The 23,574-nt window shown below is 39.4% G+C and overlaps 1 protein-coding gene across 3 annotated transcripts in view; it reads left to right on the top strand.

The window, feature by feature from the left end:
• The first annotated feature begins 1,266 nt into the window (after nt 1-1,266).
• Nucleotides 1,267-23,574, top strand: part of pde5ab (phosphodiesterase 5A, cGMP-specific, b) — a 72,809-nt gene continuing 50,501 nt past the window's right edge. For 2 of the 3 annotated variants that reach the window (XM_080905162.1, XM_080905160.1), the window contains exons 1-7: nt 1,267-1,586; nt 4,833-5,355; nt 6,166-6,339; nt 11,870-11,959; nt 12,666-12,737; nt 13,048-13,137; nt 13,231-13,368. In XM_080905162.1, coding sequence (XP_080761288.1) covers nt 1,489-1,586; nt 4,833-5,355; nt 6,166-6,339; nt 11,870-11,959; nt 12,666-12,737; nt 13,048-13,137; nt 13,231-13,368 — 1,185 coding nt within the window. In that variant the 5' untranslated portion in view covers nt 1,267-1,488. The remainder of the gene's footprint in view (nt 1,587-4,832; nt 5,356-6,165; nt 6,340-11,869; nt 11,960-12,665; nt 12,738-13,047; nt 13,138-13,230; nt 13,369-23,574) is intronic. The other variant, XM_080905161.1, reaches the window with a different exon arrangement.

Genomic DNA, 23,574 nt, shown 5'->3' with positions numbered 1-23,574 from the left:
TTTTAACCATGGTACGTGGCAAAACCTGTCTTACAATTAGTATATTAGATAGGTCGCCCAGTCCTAGTTTGAAACTTTAGTATCCTATAGTAGTTTTGCTTTTGAGACAAGTACTTTATTCACAGCACTGATGTACATATCACACACTGCAGTGTCTACAGTAAACACTGACAGACAGGGATCTGACATCAAATGTTTTAACATTTGGTAATTATTACTTGGGTTCTCTTAAACAAAGAATGTTTAATAAATGTGCACTTTTCTTAGTGTGAAAGGTGGCGCCAATGCAAAAAAAAAAGCTTAAAACCTAATAGCCAGTGAAGGATGCCACATCTGGTGTCAACAAGCTGGTTGTATGCAAGTTTATGGGAAAATAGCCCTTTGCCTCCCTTATCTATGACCTCAATAAACACATTCCTTATGACTTTATGATCTCAGTCACAAGCTCACACGTCTTATTGAATACAATATGAAGTTTATTTTGGAAATATTACTGTCAAACAGAAGGATAAACAAGATTAGACTTTACCCATTTGATTGAAACACAGCTGAATATTTAGAGCCAGACAGTGTTCTACATCCAGTTTCAAAACACCACAAATATGGGACCTTACTAACCAGAGGCTGATGCCCATTGTTACAGTACAGATAGAATAAAGTTGGGCTAGTTTGGTAATGTGTTCCCAGGTTGAAAAAATCTAGGGAAGTAGCAAGAATAGGCTAACTAGTTAATAAAAGACAACGATTTATCTACGCAGAAGTGTGTGGAACAATGGCCACACGATGCTATTTTAGATGCAGAGTTAGTCTGATTGGCTGACCCATGGAAGCAAACATATAAACATCTAATGGCAAACATCAGTGACTGGAAGCAAAGCAGAATATTTCAACAATACAAATCAAACCCATGTAGCAGTAGGTTACATTTGTTATTTCTTTACTTAAATTATCATTAGACTTATATATATATAGACCAATTGTTGTCGTGTTTGCCGTCCTCCAATTTAAAATAACCTTAAGCATTATTAATATTATATCTAATAATAATAATAATAATAATAATAATAATAATAATAATAATAATAATAATAATAACAACAACAATAGTTAGTAGAAATAACTTTGTCAGGCTATAGCCTAACAATGTGGTTTCTACATAAAACAAACAAACAAACGAAACTAAACTATAACATCTCTCATACTTGGGTTTTTCGATTGCTATCCCCTCTCTCCTCACTCCCTCGCTCACTCGTTCTCTCTCTCCAGTTCACTCAGAGTCGCTTGACCAACTAGGAAGCGCGCAGTCACAGCTCTGATCCGCGCGCACCGACCTACCAACCGGCTAGCGAGGAGCTCTCTCTCGGATCCCCCTCTTTCTCTCCCGCCTTGCTCCCTCTTTATTCCTCCACATATATTCGGTACCGGGTCTTCCGCGGATAAATGTAATCGGAGCTCACAGTGGGGAGACGCTGTTGTCGCTTTTCCACCATGGAGGACTGTTGTTCCCTGGAAAACGAGAGGATGGAAGCGTGGCTGGACGACCACTTGGAGTTCACCCATTCCTACTTTGTCAGAAAGGCGTCAAGGTAAAAATAAGAAAAAAAAAATAACAGTGGAGAGGTCAGTGTACGTTCAGCCGGGTGTATGTGACTTTCCAGGGCTTTTCTCTGCAAATAAACTATTTTATGTGCAGCCGCGCAGGCAATCAGATTCCCTTTGTTAGTTCTGACTGTTTCCATTGTAGGTGTCACTTTACCTCGCTGTTTATTCAGGAAGACTGTAAAACCTGCACTGATCGTATCTTGACACCAATCATCGTGTGCAGTGGAGGTGAGCCTGCTCAGGTGCGCTACCTGCAGTGTTTTGGATGTCACAGAGCTGCTGTGCTGGCGAGCTCCTTTCAGTCTACGACTTTATTTCGTTTCACCGTCCACGTCACAACACCTCTGAGAGTTAGACTGAGCCCTTTAATCATTAACTTTTACTGCTGCCAGTGATTCTGTTTAATTCTCATAGTTTGCTGTTCAGTGATAATTACACTTACCTTCCATATAAAAGAAAGCACTTCATTTGTGTTGTAGCGTTCAGTTTTTGAACCTCAGAGAGTGTGGTTTGGAACAAATTAGCCTTTCAATTTGTTCGGCAAACACAGAATCCAAAGCAGTTTTTCTGGAACTGTAGCGGCTGTGTAAGACTTTTTTACAGCATGCATACCTGGGAATTTCATCAGTGCACTTCATCAGGGCACTTTATGTCTGTGTTTGCTTTAGTGACAAACCCCTTCAGACCTATTTATTCACTACCACCAAGGTAATGTCACTCAGTGTTTTTTCATCTGTCACAACATCCCAAGTCCATCTTGAAATATTTTCCATTGTCAGAGGACATTTTTTTCTCTCCCTCCTGCGTTTTTTGACCACATTACTAAAGCAAAAAAGTTGATTGGCTTGGAGCAAGAGGTTTGCACACATCAGCCATTCTGCAGTTCTGGTTGAGAGGCATTTCTTAGAGAGGTATTGATTCAGCCACACATCCCCTGGATACATTAGGGTCAGCCCTGTGGGGAGTCAGGCAGCTCAATGGGAGATGGAGGAGGAGAGGACCTCTGAGAAACTGCACATAACGAGCACTTTGTCTCCTACAAAGTTTTACTTGCTTGGATATGCCCAAGATACCACGGACAATTTCACAGCCAGCACTTTTTATCACCTTCTCAAGGTTCTGACCTTCCGTTCAGGTGAACAGAGCTTTGGTGACAGGCATAGAAACAGAATGAGTCACATGACCTTCGGCGCGTTTGAAAACTGGACCTGAAGTGGAGTGCATGCTCGAAATGTGTGTGGGTTGATTAGACAATGTGTTGGCTGATTGGAGAGATTCTCCATAATCACATTCAATTTAATGTTTCTGTTTACACACTAGCATACACTCTGTCTAATACACACACTCATATTTGATTTGTTCCAGTAAATGTCATCATTAGAGGCTTCCAGTGGTTATCTCACACACAAACACACATAAACACATAGCCTTGATAAAAGTATTCTGGCTACTGCTGCATTTACATTCATTCAATTTACATTGTTATCACTGTTTACTGTTATTTAATATCATATAATAATTTCATCTTCTAAGCATGTAAAGAGCACTCTGCTTGCTCAACATTTCATCTCTTTCTCACTCTCACGTGTACATTTATTTCTAAATCTTTTTGCAAGCTTTCTCTTATTAAATTTAAAGGCTAACTCTGAATACTTTCAAGTATTTGAGATTCATTTTGAAGGTGGTCTGGCTGTTTATGAACACAATTTCAGCTGTTTGTGTCCTGAGCCACAGTGAGAGACAGCCTGCTTTTAGTTATTTCTTTTGCATAAAGTTTGTGGTTAATTTTATAATAAGAAATATTGCAGGTTGTATAACTTACTGTATGCTGTTTGTTAGTGTACTTGGAAATAATTGGCAGGTCAGCGTGGGTAGTCTTCTCAGATATATAGGCTCAGATGGGGTTTTGCAAAAGTAGAGCCATGGAGGACTTTGGAATTCAGTGTTTTATCATTGCATTTAAACATCTGTAAACTCCTGACACTTTTATGTCGAGGTGTCTGCTGATACTGAGTTGATGTTGATGTGTGATGTCGTAAATGCAGAGAATAGAATTGAATTTCATAAATCTCCCAGCAGTCATTGAGACCCTGTCCAGCTTTCTTGAGTCAGGATTAGATTGCATCCTTAGAAGTAGACTTAAGAACCAACAGCTTGTTTCTCCAGCAAATTATTGACTCTTTTCTGTCCCACGTGCCCTCATGAATGTTGGTCAGCAAAACTTCCATTCTCCCTAAAGGATAGCATCAGCTTCAGACTTAAAATGCAAGAAGGAATAAGAAGGAATAGTTTTCATGAGTTATTACATTGAATGAAGAGCAGCTGAAGACGCATGTTTGTTTGTACATAATCAACAATTCTTTTGTAACTTTGGTCATTTTTGCACTGTTTTCATTCATTTGAGTTGGATTTCAGTTAGTTGATGTAAACAGGTTTTATGGAACCTCTGTAATTTATGTTCAGTCGATGCTGATCCTGTTCTTTTGGTGTGGAAGCTCTGTGATCCTCATCTCAACTAAGTCCTTTTGAAGTTGAAGCTTGTGAGCTTTGATTAGGTACAAAGAAGAGATTTTTATTAGATTAAAGTGTGTATAATGTGATCATCTGGTTAAATTTTAATGTTCTTCTTCTTTCCACTACACGGGCATGGAACTCATTTCATGATGGAAAAAATTTAAAATTCAGCCTGTAATGAGATGCCTAACAAATGATTTGAATTCGTATCGTTCTCCATTTTTATTCTAATTGCAGAATAAATTTCGGCAAACTGTTCTTGATTAATGTCTGTTTTTGTTTTGATGCAGTAGCAGACAAGAATTTGTGCAGGAGTTTGGCTTTGATTAGCAACACAGCACTACTCACAGTCTACCTGTCAATCAATTTGCCTTGTGCATTTACTCAAAAAGGCTTCATATATAATATAGTATATCTGCAGGTAATCTAACCCTATGAGCCAAAACAGTATGTCTAGTCACAGTTGAAGCAAATTAGACTGATTACCTCCTAACAATAGATCTAACAATGGAGCATATTAAGGTTTGAGATATATGTGTGGGTAAGTAAGACAGTTCTTCTGGTCAATATGTGTACTTGTGCAGGCAAGGCTTATGTGGTCTAAAGCTGTTTTGGTATCATGCCAAGTGCCAACAGCCTTTTAGTTGTGGGTGGTCATAATGTTTTGGAGATATTCTAAAAACTTCTGACGGACATTTTCTTTTTAATTTTGACAGGGAGATGGTGAATGCCTGGTTTGCTGAACGCATCCATTCCTTTCAGCCATCTGTGTCCAAAGAAAGTCCTTCACAGCAGCGAGCCCACCAGCCCACCACTGACCTTGGCCCTTCCTGTGCCTCCACCATCCTCCCACCTACCCTCAGCCACTTGGACAACCGCTGTCCATCCCCAGCTACAGTCTCCAGCCCGGCCCCTGGTACCCCAACTCGCAAAATCTCAGCGTCAGAGTTTGACCGCCCACTCAGACCCATTGTGGTTAAAGACTCAGAGGGCTCGCTGACATTTTTGAGTGACGCTGACCGTGAAATTGTCCCTGTGAGGGGCTTGGTGATGGGTGAGGGTGGTATTGGTGGGGGAGGTGGGAATGGAGGTGGTGGTGGTCTTGAGGGTGACCGCTGTGCCAGGCTGCTGGAGCTGGTGAAGGATGTATCGAGTCATCTGGATGTGACAGCGCTCTGCCATAAGATCTTCCTCCACATCAATGAGCTGATTGCTGCAGACCGCTACTCACTGTTTCTGGTACGTCAGGAAAGAAAGCTACAGTTGTAACTGATTTAACTGTTGCAGAGCACAAAAAGAAGATACGCCTCTTTATATGCTCACTAGTATGTTACAAGAAGCGTATTACATTGCCACCCTCGTTTTATTTAACAGTTTATGTAGAACAACGTAAATCTCCTGTCACTAAGCCTGTCACTGTGCTCCCTAACAAAAAGTTACATGTATGCATGAATGTTATTTCATTTCATAAGTTTATCATTAGCGGTAAGCTTAAAGCAGTAGTTACACATTTAAAAATTTGATTCTGAGCAGTGTTTTTCAGAGTTGGATGGAGCTTTAATACAGGTATCAGGTACTTGTGTTGCAAGCTAGAAGTGATTAGCATGCTTAGCTAAGTTAATTACCCTCTGGCTCTAGCTCTGCACGCAGTTGTTGTTCTTGTCTCATCTTGGAAAGAAAGGAAGTGACTATAGCGCACGGTCATCTGGTAAAAACAAAAGCAGGCTGTGGTTTATTTCATATTTCACAGTTATTGTGATGCTCTCTTAACACTGTGATAAAAAAAGAGTGTAGCAATATTACTTTGCTATAAATGCTATGTTGTAAATGCTAAAAATTCCTCTATATCATTTTTTTATGATTTAGTCTTTTGGAATAAAAAGTTAAACTCTAAATATAAGATGCTAACAGTCACCAAAACTGGAACATGCAAAAAAAAAAAACACAATTATTTGTGTTTTTGTCATATGTACAGTATTGGCTTATAACTTCTATTTCAGTCATTAGTTTTATTTCAGTTGTGTTGCTACTTTTTGTTTTTGGTCTCAGGTGGGTGAGGATAGCTCAAACAGGAAGTTCTTGGTCAGCCGGCTGTTTGATGTGGCAGAAGGAACCACACTGGAAGAATCTTCCAGTAACTCTATCCGACTGGAGTGGAACAAAGGGATTGTGGGACACGTAGCTTCTACGGGACAACCACTCAATATCAAGAATGCTTACGAGGTGAGCACTTTTAAGTCTTCTTTAAAAACAGAGATCTTTAGCAGCATCAGTTAAAGTATCTTACATGAGCTGATTTGCCGTGTGTATGTGGGTGTTCAAAAACAGACTTACGTATGCTTTAGTTTAGTTTGATCATTCTTGCTGATAGAGCTCAGTGGATATGAGAGGAACCAAAGAGGGTGAGTAGGTCAAAGTGCTCCTCTCGAGTTTCAGCTTTTACCACACATGTGGACGTATGGACGTAATACAAACTAGCGATTTAATTTTTGGGAGGCTTGCAGTGCCTGTTGGCTTTGGTCATGTAATAAAACATACATTGGTTGTGTTTTTTCATATCACTCTGTATAGCCACATGGCAAAACAGCTGCTGACAACAACCAAACAAATAAAAAAGAAATACATACAGTCAGAAAATTATTTAAACCCCTGCTGATTTTGTAAGTTTGGCCACTAACAAAGAAATGATCAGTCTATAATTTCAATGGTAGGTTTGTCTGAACAGCGAGAGACAGAACAATAACCAAAAAATCCAGAAAAAAGTTAATAATTTGCATTTTCATGCAGGAAATAAGTATTTGATCCCTTTGAAAAAAGTGCTTGGTCGCAAAACCGAAGGTCAAACGTGTCTTGTAGTTGGCCACAAATTTTGCACACATCTCAGGGAGGATTTTGTGGCATTCTTCTTTGCAGATCCTATCCTTGTCATTATTGTTTTGTGGCTGATGTTTGGCAGCTTGAACCTTCAGCTGTGGGATTAAGGTCTGGAGACTGACTAGGCCCCTCCAAGACCTTAATATGCTTCTTCTTGAGCCAATCCTTTGTTTCTTTGGCCGCTTGTTTTGGATCATTGTCATGTTGGAATACCCACCCATACCCATTTTCGATGCCCTGTTCGAGGGAAGGATGTTCTCACCCAAGATTTGACGGTACGTGGCCCCATTCATCCTCTCTGTGATGTGGTGCAGTTGTCCTGTCCCGTTGGCAGAAAAACACTCCCACAGCATAATGTTTCCACCTCCATGTTTGACGGTGGGGACAGTGTTCTTGGACTCATAGGCAGTTTTCCTTCTTCTCCTCCAAACACGAGTTGATGCCAAATAGCTTGATTGCGGTCTCATCTGACCACAACACTTTCACCCAGTCCTCCTCTGAATCATTGAGATGTTCAGTGGGAAATCTCAAACAGGCCTGTACATGGGCTTTCTTGAGCAGGGGGACCTTGTGGGCACTGCAGGATTTCAGTCCTTCACGGTATAGTGTGTTACCAACTGTTTTCTTGGTAACTAGCGTTCTGGGCTGGTTCCAGACTGTTCTCATTGTCATTGAAACTCCACGGGGTGAGATCTTGCGTGGAGCTCCGGATTGAGGGAGTTATTTTATGGTTCTTCAATTTGCGAATGTTCGCACCAGCTGATGCCACCTTCTCACCCAGCTGCTTGGCAATGGTCTTGTAGCTCATTCCAGCCTTATGTAGGTCCACAATCTTGTCCCTGACATCCTTAGAAAGCTCTTTGGTCTTGGGCATGGTGAACAGCGTTCTTTTATACAGGTAACTAGTTGAGAAGGCTCCCAGTGTCAGCTTGTTACCTGTATAAAATACACCTAGGATCCAGAAATCTTGCTCACTAATAGGAGATCAAATACTTGTTTCATTCATCAAAATGCAAATTAATTTGTAACCTAATTTATCACTGTTCAAATAAACCTACCATTGAAATTATAGACTGATCATTTCTTTGTTAGTGGGAAAACTTACAAAATCAGCTGGCAGTTCAAATATTTTTTCCCTTACTGTATAATTAGTCTTCTTATTTTTTTGCAAGCTTTATGTAAAGCTTTATGTAATGTAACACAAAGCGACAGGTACTAATAGCATCAGTGTTTGATGAGCATTTATTTACAGATATGAATGACAGCACATTCATTTCTGCACAGTGACCCCAAACTGCCACTGCATTAAAAATTGTTTTGCTAAATATATTTACAAACATAAATTAGGCACCATGTTGTTAAAATATAACAACGTTATATAGAGCATATTTATAAAAATATAAATAACATTTCTTTTAAACAAAAGCTCATTTTGTATAAATGCTGTGTAGATGCTGTGTAAACCAGAAAACATGAATGCCATGTGGAGGTGCTGGATTGTTGAATTCTTGCCAATAGAACCTTAATGTGTTTTGGCACATGAATAATTAGATGCCTGTTTCTACTGTCATGCATAAGCTGCTCTTCTTTTTTGCACCTGTGCACAGATAAAAGGCAAATTAGAGGCCTGATTACAGCTATATAGGACAAAAGCATCCATGTTCTACAGGACAAATCCCGAGTACAGGGGAAGCAAGTACCTGACTGTTAGCATGCTGCTGTTATGCTTGTACTGCATTGGCAGTGTGTTTGGTATCGTTGTCATACTGAAAAATGAGCATGTTGCTAATCACATACTTTCCAGATTGCATTCATAATTTGATCAATTTTGACAAGATGCCCAACACCACTCGCTGAAATTTAGCTATGAGTAGATGCATCTGAAGGGCCAAATGCATCTCCCTGTTGTTGTTTCTCTGTATTTTTTGATTCTGTCAATCTGCTGTAAATACTATACGCCACACACCATGATAAGATATGCCAAGTTTTCAGCTAATAGTTCTTTGATAATAATGTTGTTGGGGTAAAAATGCAGTTTCATGCCTGTCAGACTGTTTTATCTTTGTAATTTTTCAAAGATTCAGCTAAAGAAATTGGAATAACTGTGTTATGTGTTTTTGTGACAGGCTTAATTAATAATCTCTGTTAAGTGTCTCAATAAATATAGAACCATTCCTCTGAAAATAGTCCGGTACAAGGACTAGAGTAAAAAAAAATCCACCAATGCCCAAATAAACCCTTTGAAAGACCTTCCAAAAGCCTGGAATACTGCTGCCCAAGACCACTTTAAAAATTACAAAATGGTCTGGTAGGCTTGAAGCAAAATAAAGAAATGAAGGGAAGCTCAAGACTTTTTGCATGACACTGTAAATCAAAACATGCACAGCAGCAAATAAGATGGACTGGTGTGGTGTGATTCTGTGTGTGCAAAAAAGATTTCCTGCTGGGTACCATCCTCCTTTGATAACACTGTCATCTGGTTGCCTGCCAACCACAAGATGATGATTATGGAGCTGGAAGAGAAAGAGAGAGAGGAACAGATCAAGAATGACTTATGGGATGTGCATGTGCATGTGTGTGTGTGTGTGTGTGTGTGTGTGTGTGTGTGGGTGTGTGTGTGTGTGTGGGTGTGTGTGTGTGTGTGTGTGTGTGTACCTGCTAAGTGTGCACTTGGGGGTTCAAGTGTTTTTGAGTGTGTCTGTGTGTGAATCAGAATCAGAGTTCTTTATTAATCCCAGAAGAAATTATAATTGTGTATAATTAATGCCTGCATGGATTTGTGTCATGAAATGTAAAAAAAAAAGTGCACATATGAGATTTGTTTTCCAGGTCAGATTTAATTTGTGCTTCTATGGCTGACCTTATTTGCTTTATAGTTCCTCGTATTTGTGTTCAAATATAATAATGCGTAATGTTTGTGTATGCATCGCCTCCCTGCCACAACTGCAGCTGTGTTGGTAAATGCAGTGTGTTAGTCTGACAGTCAGTGTAGATGTGGCAAGCTGTGTGTGTGTGTGTGTATGAACACACATGCCTGTGTGCTGCTGCAGAACCTCGTACTGCTTCCAGGAAGTCTATCGACATCATCTGACGGAGTCCCCAACCCTCTGATTGGATCTTTAACTTCCCATTAGTCTGCACAGGATTACATTGACTTCAGCAGCACAGGCCAAAACAGCTCCACCTCTGCCCGTTTATATTAATACAGCTCTCTGTGGAGTGGACTAAATAATGTGTTTTCGAAATAGCCTGGACCAAACCAATTTACAAAGGAGCTTGTGTGTGTGTGTGGACGGTGATCAGCTTATTAGTGCTGCGTGCTGGATTGCTGAATTAAACTGGGAGCACCTTTTCAGGAATGGAACCAAATGTTTGCCAAAGTGCTGTGTCTCACTGAATGGCCTTTCACTGTGTAGAAAATGAGTCATATAATTTATACTGAAATTAAGGATTTCTGAGAAAATTAAAGCAACAGATTGAGTTTTGAGGTGATAATTCTTTCAAAAAAACTACTGAACAGCTCGAACACATGCTGACAAAAAGCAATACAACCTGTAATACTATTTAATTCAATTTTTTTTAAACTTTTATTTATTGTTTTATTTATATAGCACTAATTCACAACAGTCACCTCTAGGTGCTTTGTATTGTAAGGTAAAGCCTACAATGTTATAGAGAAAGCAGCAGCAATTTAACGAATTCTTCCTTATTAGTATCCCCCTCTTAACACAAAGAGATCCCTGGTAAAATCAGTTGAAGGGAGGAGCAGCGGTGAAGTGAAGAGAGATGAGAAAAAAGGAGCGTATACAGAGATAAGGACTAAACACAAACTATGGGAGAGAAAAGGTAAAAGTTGAGGGCATGCAGTAGTTGTATATAAAACACATGGGTAGCAAAAAGAGGCGAGGGTAGAAGAAGGGTAAAAGAAATCCTAAAAATAGAGGTGTTTGTCTCCAGAACCCAAACTGGGAGGGTCCTGATATCTGACAGCTCTGCCTCCCATTCTACCTTTAGAGAATGCAGTCTGAGACCAAAGTGCTCTGGCGCTCCCTATTATACTTTGTATTGCAGCACTGGACATGAAGCTACTACAGATTGTACATTGTTTGCATGATGCACTGTGTGCCTGTATTGTTTTCATAGTATCAACACACGGCGGTGTGTACACCACTGAGGGCTGAGCCAGTCATATAATCCATTACTTGCTGTGTTAAGAGTGTAACTGTGAAGTCAGTGTAGGACTCCTCTTGTATGCATGTTTTTGTCAACACACAAACACACAAATCTCTTGGGTCTAGAGAATCATAGAAATGGACATAGAAGCCGAGTGTTTAAAGGTCAGCTGGTGGGTGGCAGAGCTGCAAACAGGGGAATAGTTCTCTAAACAAAACATGTCTCCATCCGCGGTCCTAGTATGCTCTTGTTAGCCTCTTTGTCACTGATCCCAAACAATAAGAGTTCTAATGCACGTGAGGTGTTTGTTTTGGAGAAGAGCGAGGCATTTGTTTGCATAATGATTGTAGCTGCAGGTGTTCAGCTACTACAGAGTATCTGCTTCTTTATGCAAATTGGACACCCAGTTGTGGTGAGTACAGGTCACTGAACTGGTTGTTCAACAGATGGGAGTGCCTCACGCCTGCTTGTTCAACAGCTTGTACTTTGATACACTACAAAAACACAAAAAGCTGAGCATTCAGAGATGTTTGAAGCATAAACCTTTTGGCTCACAGGGTTAGGATCACAATATTGCTTTTGCATTTTCATTCAAAAGCTACAGCGCAAAAAACCACAACAGTGTCTATTGAAAGCTAATGTAAGTATCAAAATGTTTGATAGCAGCTCTTTGAAAAGGGTTATATGCATGTTCTTGTTCCCCCAGGACCCCAGGTTTAACGCTGAGGTCGACCACATCACAGGTTACAAAACCCAAAGTATCCTTTGTCTGCCTATCAAGAACCACAGAGACGAGGTGAGATGCCATGATCAATATAATTTGTTATGGTTTGTTTTAAACCTTACTTTACCTTTACATAGATAAGATGTTTAAATTCTAGTGGAGCTTCTTGTCCAGTGTGTGCTGGCTATTACAGCAATCAAATCTGAGATCTCGAATTATCTGCTTGAGAAAGCGTTTCTTTTTTGACAACCTTTTCTTTTTTTTCTCCAGCGTACTAGCAATAAGACTCTCCACACACAGCTTAGCAGTTTGGCAGAGTTTACTGTACTTATTCGTTTAAAAGGCACATTCTTTTATTCTTTTTAATTCTTTTTAATTCTTTTAGAGAAGCCCCTTACTGGGCATGCATCTGGACGATGATTGAGCATGCATCTTTGAGAGAAGCTAAAGATAATTCATGCATTATGACATGACTCGTGATTTGCAGTTGTGTGAGCCTCTGCAGCCATTAAAACATTACATAGATTTGTGCCCCCATTCTCCATTTAAAAAGAACCTTGATACGTCTTATCCAAACCAAACTTTCAGTTTTCCTATTAGTATAACTTTTAATAACATTAATTAGCAGATAATTTAAATGTAATATGAATGAAGTATGCTCACATCAGTGCACATTCAGACTGATGATGTTTCCCTTCTTATTGCAATACTAGTTTAATATGTTATTTTGCTAAGATTTGCTGGTTTTCACTTAACATTTTCTTTTAATTTATCGCAGGTAGTTGGAGTGGCTCAGGCTATAAACAAGAAATGCGGGGACGGTGGAGCCTTCACTGAGCAGGATGAAAAGGTTACATCATGGTTCCACCTAAAATAACACTTTTTTCAATTTAAAAACATTTGAATTTTCACCAAGACATCATCAAAGTGTGTTACTTTGTACTTGTGTTGGACAATATGACTTATATCTGTTAAAATATAACTGCGGATCAGATTTTAAGAAGCCATCCTTTAATAAAATCCTTCTTTCTCCATATTTCCCTGCTCATGTCATCCTCTCGTTGCTCTCTAATTTGCTAATTTATCTTTTTGCGTACATTTTTCCCTTTATTTTTCCTCTCTTTCTGGTACTCAGATGTTGCTCTGTTTCTTTCCAACAGGACTTCTCAGCTTATTTGGCGTTTTCAGGCATCGTACTACACAACGCACAGCTGTATGAGACGTCGCAGCTGGAAAACAGACGCAATCAGGTGTGTGCGAATGTGTTTTTCTGAAGGTTAGCGTGAACATACAGTCACGCTCAGATCCATAAATGATGTTTATGTGTGTGTATGTGTTTGTAGGTGTTGCTGGACCTGGCCAGTCTGATCTTTGAGGAGCAGCAGTGTCTGGAGGTTTTACTGAGAAAGATTGCAGGAACCATCCTGTCCTTCATGCAGGCCCAGGCTTGTACCGTCTTCATCGCTGACGAGGACTCAATGGTCAGCACACACACACTAACACACATGCTCGCAACATGCTAATGTTTCTGTACTTGGTGTGCAAAATCCATTTTCAAAGAATGCAAACTGAGGTGATACGATTTACTGGCTAAATGGATGTTCGATCTGTACGATAGTGGTTGTTTGAATGCAGCGCATTAAGAGCTCAGGGCAGGAAGATTTTGATTTGATGTCATTTAAAGTGAGGTTACAAAAAAGCAGCACCTCAAAGAGTTCATGTGTTTCATTACAAGACATGATTGATATCTTGTAGACAGGTCATATATAATATGTGTAAATTATTTTAGCTGGTTGCATTTTTTATTATAACTGGACATTTTGTGTGTGATAGATTCTGGCAAATATATTGGCTGTGCGTGTCTGACAAAGAAGAAATATCAGATGATATATTGGAATATTGGATTTTTAAATTCGTTTTAAAAATCCTATTGTAGTTAGACTTTAGAACTTGAGCTATTGGTTTGAGTGATTTGAATCTTTCTAGTGTCAGTTACTAGATCACAGAGATTTCAAAAAAGAAGAGAGAGCAAAACTCCCACATAAAGTGGCGTAGTGTTTAATGATAGATTTATCAGCATGTAAAACTTGCTTCTGGTTTTATGTGTAGTTAAAATAGACATACATTGAACTGATGCTGCAGAATGCCTTCTTATGATATAAACTTAGTGCAATAAAAAGTGTGTTTCATGGTAATTAGAAAACAATTTAGTACATGTCCCATATTTACTGTCAGAGAGAAAATACAATCTGATAAGGCAGGAAAAATTTCATGAATAATTCAGTGGCACAAAGAAAGACAAAGTGAACATTTCTTAGTGCCACTCTGTGCAAACATTAAACTACAGTACACAGCCTCCAGAGAATAAAGTCAAAATTAAAAAATGACAAATGCACCAAACAGGAAAGTGCAGTGAAGCGATTTGGAGGAAGAATACACTTACAGTATAGTGAGATATTAAATAAATAATAAGCTTTACTATCAAGTACAAACACATTGTAAACTTACCTTGTTGTTTGCTATATTCCTTAAAATATTTAAAACATTTTCAGTTGTGCTTTGTCTCTAACTGTAGATGACAAAACAAGTTAAGGTTATAAAACAGCAAAGTGTGATTTTGAGCAGGGCGATATGACCAAAATTATTTATCACGATATACATTTGAAAATTTGCGATAACGATATAACTGACAATATAATTGACACTAGACAAAATACTTTACAACTCCACAACTTTATTAGTGCAAAAAAACCACTTAAACAAGCAGCTGTTTTCTAAGTGCATTAAAGTTATATAAAATTTAACAGTGCAAATGAAAATTCCTTGCTGACAGTTTAACCAAAAGGCATTTCCAGTGGAAATTGGCCGACATATCCTCAGCATAACCATGTATAATATCCACAAATCTTAAAAAGGGGTTATACACACAACACGGTAATATTATGTTGAAGCTTAGCAAAGTCGTACTGAAACATTTGACAGATTTTCGAGCGCCGTGTACATAAAATCGTTTCAAGGTCAGTAAACACAACCACAATTCATACATGAGGCACACGGGATTATAACTTTTATAACACTGTCGATTTTCAGAAAAATCAAAGGATTGATTTTAAGTGTGCCGTATTTTCCAAACAACACGGTAATAATGACGGCCCGCTGGCATGCTCTACCAAAAATAGTGCTTTGTTGTGTATCTGACGGACGAAAGCTAACCCAGTTCCACACCACTGAAGCTGCAGCATTTTTACAAACCAGTTCTGGTTCATCTGTTTCATTCAACAATCCGCTTTCACCCTTCTCATTCTGCGTCGCCGACATGCTTTTTCTGCCATGTGCGTATGAAAACAAAGGCATTGTGCATGTGCGTTTTACCCACATTCTATCACGATATTTCATTTTCTTATCGTTGCCCAACATTATGCCCGTAATTACTGTGAATGGTATGATATGGCAAAGCGCTAATTCTATTTTAATTGTTAATTCCAGCAAGCAGCGTGTCAGAGTAGATTTTAAGAAGGACAAATCATATTTTATATATTTTATATCTTTTTAAAGATATATCTGGTACTAAATAGCTGTTTCAAAATAGTTAGATTTCAAAATTGGCTATTTTGACTTCCTTGTTTTAAAGACTCACAGTGTCAACCTTTCAAATGGAAATCTGTTGCATTGCATTGTCCATTGTCTTTTTTTTTTGGCTCCTTGTGATCATTCTCGTGTTAGAAATATCTCTTATTACCTTCCATGACCTGGGATTATTAGTTGCTTTACATTTTTTTGTGATCTTTAGACAGATTGGTGCCTTTCTTCAGGATTTTGTCTGTGCACTACTTTGTAGTGTGGTGACTGTTTTATTTTTTCACCTTATTCCCTTACCTTTTCTTCAAAAAAAGATATCCACCTGGTGTAACAAATGCCTGATTACCTGAAGTGTTGCTAAGTCAAGCTTTGACACTATTTCTAAGGGGATTATTGGCACACCTTTAGGGGCACCATGCATATTTACTTTTTGGATATTTACTTGGCTGGTTTACACAAATGAAAAAAGGGTTGCAGTTAGCAACCTTAACATATTGTGTCTATCCATGTCACAAATTATCACTGTCAACCTCAAAGAAAATGCTAATTCTTGTTTAGCACCTTTAAAATTTATTTTATATGTAGTTTTAGGCTCTAGTCATCATCTTTGTGTCAGGCGCAGTGGCCCGTGGAAATGGAAGGGACTCAAGTGCAGATTCAAAACCGGAGGCCAGGGGTGAGGTGTAACGAAAAGAGATATTTATTTTACAATGCTCAAAGGCTAACAGAAAGTGCAGACTAGAATCAATGAACATAAACTAGATGTCTGAGGCGAGAGAAGATACTGTGATGATAACTAGACGGCAGGGATAACTGAGTGCAGGTACTGGGCAGGGGAAACTGTGGCGGGCCAGGGCACTGAAACAGAGGAGAGAGCAGTCAGGGGAATCCCACAGAGAGCTGCGAGTGAATCTAAGGATAGTACACTGAGCTGTCTTACAAACTTGCAGGTGAGGGTTGCGTGGAGGGGGGAGGCAGGAGAGGTCCAGGTGGGTACTGCATGCAATGCAGGGAGGCAGGCAGGAAAGAATGGCAGCTCCGACACGGAGAGGGATTACCGGCGGCAGCAAACTGGTTTCCAGGAGAGCTTGGTAGGTGGGTTTTCGCGGCTGACGAGAAAAACAGAGATACGGTTAATACATCTGATGAGTCACCAAGGAATGGACGTGAGGCCGAGAACTGACTAAAGTTGGCAGATAATCTGGCGACGACCAGTTGAGTGCGCCGGTCATAAATACTGCTGGTACGATTGCCATCAGGTGAGGAACAACAAAGACTCCACCCAGTGGGGAGGAGCTGATGCTGTGGAAAACCACCCAGACCACGACACTTTGTGGTTATTTTACCTCCACCAACATGTTTTTAGTAATGCGTGCATGCAAATCATCGTTCTGTCTGTAAACAGAATCGCTCTAAAAGTTTTGGATGAGTTTGGGTAAAACTTTGTATGGTTCTACAGTGTGTTCATTATAGCAATTCATTAAAACTGGCCTTGCAGCACCCAAGGTCTTTAAGGTCAGCTAAATCGTTTATTGGTCAAAAATTAACAAAGAGCCCTAAAACTTACAAACTATGATTCTTACAACTGTGGTGTGTATTGTCAACATATAGAAAGTACCATAAAGATATAAATAAATAATTAAGGATTTCAAATATCATGTCACATTTGACCTCTGACCCCTCCTTCAAGGTCAAATAAGTTAAACCTTTCATAAAATATATTACATTTAGAACTATGCTCAAAATGCCTTTGTTTGTATTGGTAACATTTAGGAAATGATACAGATATATGGCGACTTTAAATATCACATTATAAGTATCATGTCAACTTTGACCAAATATCTGACATCTGCCTTTCTTTGAAGTTGACCCCAAAACGTGCTATTTTACTGCACTACAAACTTTTAAAGATACATATTAAAAAATAAAACAAAAGTAAAAGCTGCTGTGAGCAGCCTTGGTGGAGGTTTGCACTCGCTGAGTGCTTCTTGTTTATTTTTCTTGTTTGTGTATGTTTTCAGGCAAGTTGTCCTCAAGAAGTGCAATGGATACTCTCTTTTCATATTGTGTCTATTTGAACAGGCCCTCTGTCCTTTTGCTTGACCTATCCAAGAGCAGTAATTCATTGAGAAGATTAGAGGTGTGGTATTGCTTCCAAAACATCATGTTACACCCTACATGCTATTTTTATCACCTTTTTTAAAACTATCATGGAGTTCCTTTTATGGTCAGAAATTTTCAAAGCTAACACTACTGACAGACACTTCAGGTAGCTTATATAGGCCTTATGTAAAGTGCTTTATGTTAACATTAGTACAGTGGGGAATGTGGCAGATCAACCTTTGAACAAGAGATATTTTGGGAGATGGAAGAAACTTTTACAAAGCAGGTGCTCCAGGGAAATATTCCACTGCTGAATGAAACACTGCATTAAACAGTGGTTTGTTAGTGTTCCCATTCCTCTGTCTTGAACAAGACCATTCAGTTTTTAGTAAGGCAAAACATGTAAAATATTCTTAAGCAAGAAAAAATAGGCAGTGGAATAATTTTTTAAATTCATTTTTTAATCATAGTGGTGCAAACTTTGGAGAAAATTAGAAGTTTTGATATTTTTTTGTTAGTTTGTTTCCTTTTTCAACTTTTATTTCTGTCCAGCAGTCAAGTGGTAATTTGTTTTTTTTTTGAGCAATGACACCTATTGTTAGAAAGTGAGGAGCAAGCTGAATGCACCTCCAGTGCAACTCTAAAGAGATGCATTGATGTCACAGTACATATGCAAGCAGTGACCTATACTGTAATATCAAAAATCACTACATCAGTGTAACTTGTTAATTTGTAGCTATGCTTTTATGAGTAATAGTTATTTTTAAAAATTAGAGTTAATATTACATGACTATGCTACTTAACTAAGATGGCACAGGGTTCTGATGAGTAGAAAATGGCCTTTGGTGCATGACATTCATCTTTATGTCTGTATTTTTAATGTAGAATTAAAGGTTTTAATAGATATATTAGTATATATATCAGTCGAATATATGTGGTAATCACATTGCCACCATCGTCCCTGCCAATGCGCAGCACAGAATGAGACCCTAGGGCTGGAAGATAATCCAAAGATAACACAAGAAAACTTGGAGCAATGAGCATGAGGAAGCAGGCAGGCTGGCAGCTGAGCAAAACACACAGTATTAAACTACAGGGGTTCCAGTGACTGGGCAGGCACAGTGGGATTGTCTATACAAGAAGTCACAGAAGCTTTAGTCACAGGAATATTTACGAAGGATGAATGGTGACCTGTCAATGCGTTACCGGTGTTTGAAAAGAGAGCACTGCCTTTAGCTAAGACACATGGAAAAAGGTGTGGATCTTTATGTGTCTAGGAAGTTTTAAATGGACAGTCACAGGATTAATCTATGAATTAACTTCAAAGGGGCCTACAAAACTCCAAGATTGTTTTCTGGACTAAGCACATAATTGACTGTGGTTACCCATCTTCTGACCAGGACGGTAGACATGAGCAGCAAGCCGGTGCTAATCGTCCAGGCATTTTTTTTTTGTACGTACAGAGGAGAGCCGCCTGTGTGATTCTACATTGATGATGGCAGCGATAGAGGTGGTGTTCTCCTTCTTGCAAGCAGAATAGGGTGGCCAGGTGGTCCATTTCCAGGATGTGGTTTGGAGAGCTAATCACTTCTTATTTGGCACTCAGTTTCCCAAGTAAGAGTTCCCACCACAGACGTTGGTGAAAGGATAGTTTCTGGCTTGGAAGAGGTGTCCTTGGGGGAATATCGAGCATCTGGCTTTACATTTTGTGAACATTGGCGGTAAGTTATTTTGAAATTTAAATGGGTACAGAGCAATGCCCACCTGGCCTAACAAGAATTGAGATGCTTGACTGCTTGGATGTATGCTAGGTCCAGACATTGAATAGTTTTTCTGTACCCTCGAGCCAGTGCCTTGACTCCTCTGATGCCAACTTACTACAGTCAACAGCTCACAATCACCCACACTGTAATTTTTGCTCCTTGGAAGTCAAACAAAAGGAAAAGCAGGCCTAGGGATGCATTTTTGTTATGATGATGTTGACAAGGGAAAGGATCAGGATCAGGTGTAGGACCTGATTTTGGGGTTCCCCTGCCACGATGAACTTGCCCTGGATGTTGGGTTCTGTGAGGACCAGGGCAAAGGAGAACTTGTCCTTCGGGAAGTTAAACGTACGTCGGGCCGTCAGCTCCCACTGAAACAGGGCCTCGGTAGATGTTAAACAGGTAAATGAGGAATATTCACGATGGTCAAATGGTGGCCTGTCAATACATTACAGGTGATAACACGACAAAATGGCATCAACTGGAGAATTTCCACAGCCTTAAGAATGCTGGGAGAAAGGTGAGTGACCTGAGACCAGAGGCCTGCTGCCAGGTGTGTCCAATAAAAGTGGACACAGGGCACAGCAAGGCAGAACCTCCGGAGACAATTAAACAGAGAACCAAAGAGAGAGTGACGGAGTGCGAGACAGAGAGCGAGCAAGGACGAGCAAAAACCACCACACACACCAAAACCCAGAGCCCAGTAGGGCTGCCCAGGAGGACAGAAGAACTTCAATACTGTGGATTTGGAGTTGGAATAGCTGTCTGTTGTTCTGGATTAGATTAGATTATTTTGGCTTAATTCAAAAAAGGTTGATTAGATGTATTTTACCAAACTTTGAATTGTTTCTTAGCTTTTCTATATCTTGCAATTGGTCACTTGACTAGCCCGGGTTCCATGGTTCCAGAATTTCTGCATCTCAAAAGGTACAAGGACCTCAAATCACAATGTGTGGGTGCACACAAACTGAAATTTTTGTTTTACTATCAGCAGATTCACACAAACATCCAAAGATTAGGGGCTGACGGCCAGTGACCTCCACTGGTCATGGAAAAACAGAGCAGTGAAAACCTGTATGATTAACCCCTGGTTAATGATCTGACTGGAAGTCAGATCATTACAAGAGCAACATTAAAAGCAGTCACACTGACCAAGAGAACTGTTCTGATTGAAAATTTCAGATCCTTCTGTTTATTATTCAAGGAAAAGAGGTAGCGTATTTAAAAGTGTTTTCTCCTAATTCAGTTCTGTATTGTGAGAGTGTAGGTAGTACTGTTTTCGCTTTTGTACACATATAAACACACAGATAAGAATGACCATTCCCAAAAAGAGATGTATTTACAAAAATAACTAATAGGCAAGTCTGGAAGCAGAGATGACAGCTTAGCCGCAGCATAACAATGATGTACATGATTTTGACAGTCAGTAATAAAACATAAAGCACAATTATAGTTCTTATTAATCTCTGGCTCTCTTCGACAGCATGTCTTTTATTCCGTCTTTTATTTTATTCCTTCTCTCACTCCAACCAGCAGATGGCCGCCCCTCCCTTAGCCTGGTTCTGCTGGAGGTTTCTTCCTATTAAAAGGGAGTTTTTCCTTCCCACTGTCGCCAAAGTGCTTGCTCATAGGGGGTCATATGACTGTTGGGTATTTCTCTGTATATATTATTGTTGGGTCTTTAACTTACAATATAAAGCGCCTTGAAGCGACTGTTGTTGTGATTTGGCACTGTGTAAATAAAAGTGAATTGTATAGAATTGAACAGACATTATCCAGCTTCTTTATGTGCTGACCAGGTGCATTCCTAAAGAGCAGATCTAATATCACCTTACTCTAGTAAATTTAAAAACAATTGCAGAAAAGAAGTGCTCTTAACCTGAGGTAAGAAAGGGAGTTTTACCTAAGGATGGAAAATTGATAAAAATTCAAAATCCATTACGATATCACTTTGATTCAGTTGTCTCATAATTACCATCTAACATTATATACCTGTAGGCTACAGTTCTAGGCACCAACAAAAATCTCTATGCTAATGAGGACACACAAATAGTCTTTCTCTTAGTATTTATGTATGAACACGAAGCCAACAGCACAAAGCAAAAATAAAAAACAGCACAAAGAGACTTTAAAGTGATCACCACAATGATTCTATGTTACAAACAAGAACAGGTAGAAACAGAGGCTCCAGCCTGACTGCTAATGACTATTTTTTGTTACCTGTTGAAAGTCCAGGTCTGGCTACTGGGCTGTGGTTGGCATTCACTCAGCTCTATCACTCTGGGTTCTTGGCTAGCTTAGCGTTAGCATGAGGTGTGTGGAAGTGCTTGCAAAGAGCCGAGGTTTTGTTATCAGCATAATGCAGATATTTCTGCCTGGATACAGTTTTCAACTTTATCATTGCACTCTTATCTTTGAGTGCAATAAAATATAAATAAAATGTTCATGTCCAGACTGTAGACTGTGCCACTAATTTCTTCCTCCGGAAAACAGCAGCAGATTTGCAATCACAGTTCATCACCATATAATTAGTTACTTGACAGGACTGAATCAGAAATTGATTCCAGACTGACTCCTCCTTTCTACCATCTTTATGCACCAAAGTCAAAGGAGCTTGCAAAGAAAAGCGTCTGGACTTCTTTAAGTTGCTTGAAGACGTTTCACCTCTCATCCGAGAAGCTTCTTCAGTTCTAAGGCGTTAAGGCGCCCACTCACATCCTGGGCCATCTGACCTCAGGAATTCGCATGATAAGGTGGGGCCAGGTTTCACAATGAACGCACCCGAAACTCTGGCTGATTGGGACCCACGCCCAGTTTCCCACCTTGGCTCAGGCGATTAGAGGATCATCAGGGGGTCCTTTTGTCCCTCTGTGGGGGGAAACTCCCACTAGGTTTATATCTGGGACTCTCCACCATTTGACCTTAGAACTGAAGAAGCTTCTCGGATGAGAGGTGAAACGTCTTCAAGCAACTTAAAGAAGTCCAGACGCTTTTCTTTGCAAGCTCCTTTGACTACGATGACCTGGATGACTGAGAACATTCACAGATTTATGCACCAAAGTTGCTATGAAGACAGCAACTGACTGGAAGTGCTCAGAGACCTGGTTCTCTGTCTTCAAAGCAAAGCTTTGTTTCCTTTGAAATAAGGAATCAAGTTCATTGCACGTGGTTGCACTAATTTTGGTCATGTTGCACATGTTCCAACCACTTTTTCCCCCTAGTACCACTGTAGGTTGATGCAGTGAGTGAGTGGACAACAACAAAGATGATGCCAGAAAGAGATGTTACTACAGGGACCACAAGGAGGAATTCTTTGGTAGGAAAGCTGTGATTCAGGGTGATTCAGAGAGGAGAAAATAAAAAGATCTAATTTTGTTGTTGAAAAAATAATCTTTTGGGGCTTAACGTTGTCCAGCAGACGTAAGGCTCATCAGAATAGCTTTTCCATCATTAAATATACCTGGTAGTAATCTATGATATGTTCACTCTATAAAAATACATATTAGCAGCTGCAGGCTAAAAAATAATATAAAATAATATAAACCACATTTAGGCACAACATTCTAACTATTATAATATCTAGTTATTTTATTTAATATTTAATTAATTGCTATATTTTTTTCATTTATGTGTAAAATGAACCCATACTTAGTAATATAACAGCTTTTTAACAGTATGTACTAATGTGTAAACATTATGTGCATGCCTAAATCTGGATAAAGCTGAAACCATTAATACTTTAAATCACTCAAGTCAAGGCAGCACCAATGCAACCTTTAAACAGCCACAACATGATGGATACTCGCATGTGCTCTTCTTATGACCTGTCACCATAATGTCAGAATATATTGTCTTGTTGATATCTGTGATATGTATATACTTTTATATATAGTGAAGTGGATGACGGCGCACCAGATGTGTTGGGTGGACTGCTGGGTTGGGTTTATTTTTCAGGAACGATCCGAGCATGTACAATGTCTTATATTTCTCATTAGAGATATTTTTCAGGAAATAGATTTCAGCATTCATTTATCTTCACTTACCTACATCACTGCACTTGGCTAAGCAGTGCAATTCCAATCTCATTGCCAGTCCCAACATCAACAGATCAGTTTTATATTTCTTTCCATCTGGCTAGTGGGTAACTGTACTGAATGTTGAGTTTTTCTACATATTGGTTTTGTAAAGCATCAACTGCACAGTCAGTTCACTGTTTAATGTTTGTGTTTAGGCCTGATTTAA

The sequence above is a fragment of the Rhamphochromis sp. 'chilingali' genome (assembly GCF_963969265.1).
Source record: "Rhamphochromis sp. 'chilingali' genome assembly, chromosome: 1".
Classification (NCBI taxonomy): domain Eukaryota; kingdom Metazoa; phylum Chordata; class Actinopteri; order Cichliformes; family Cichlidae; genus Rhamphochromis; species Rhamphochromis sp. 'chilingali'.
The sequence above is the reverse complement of the archived record's forward strand: the minus strand, read 5'-3'. Positions and strand labels throughout refer to the sequence as shown.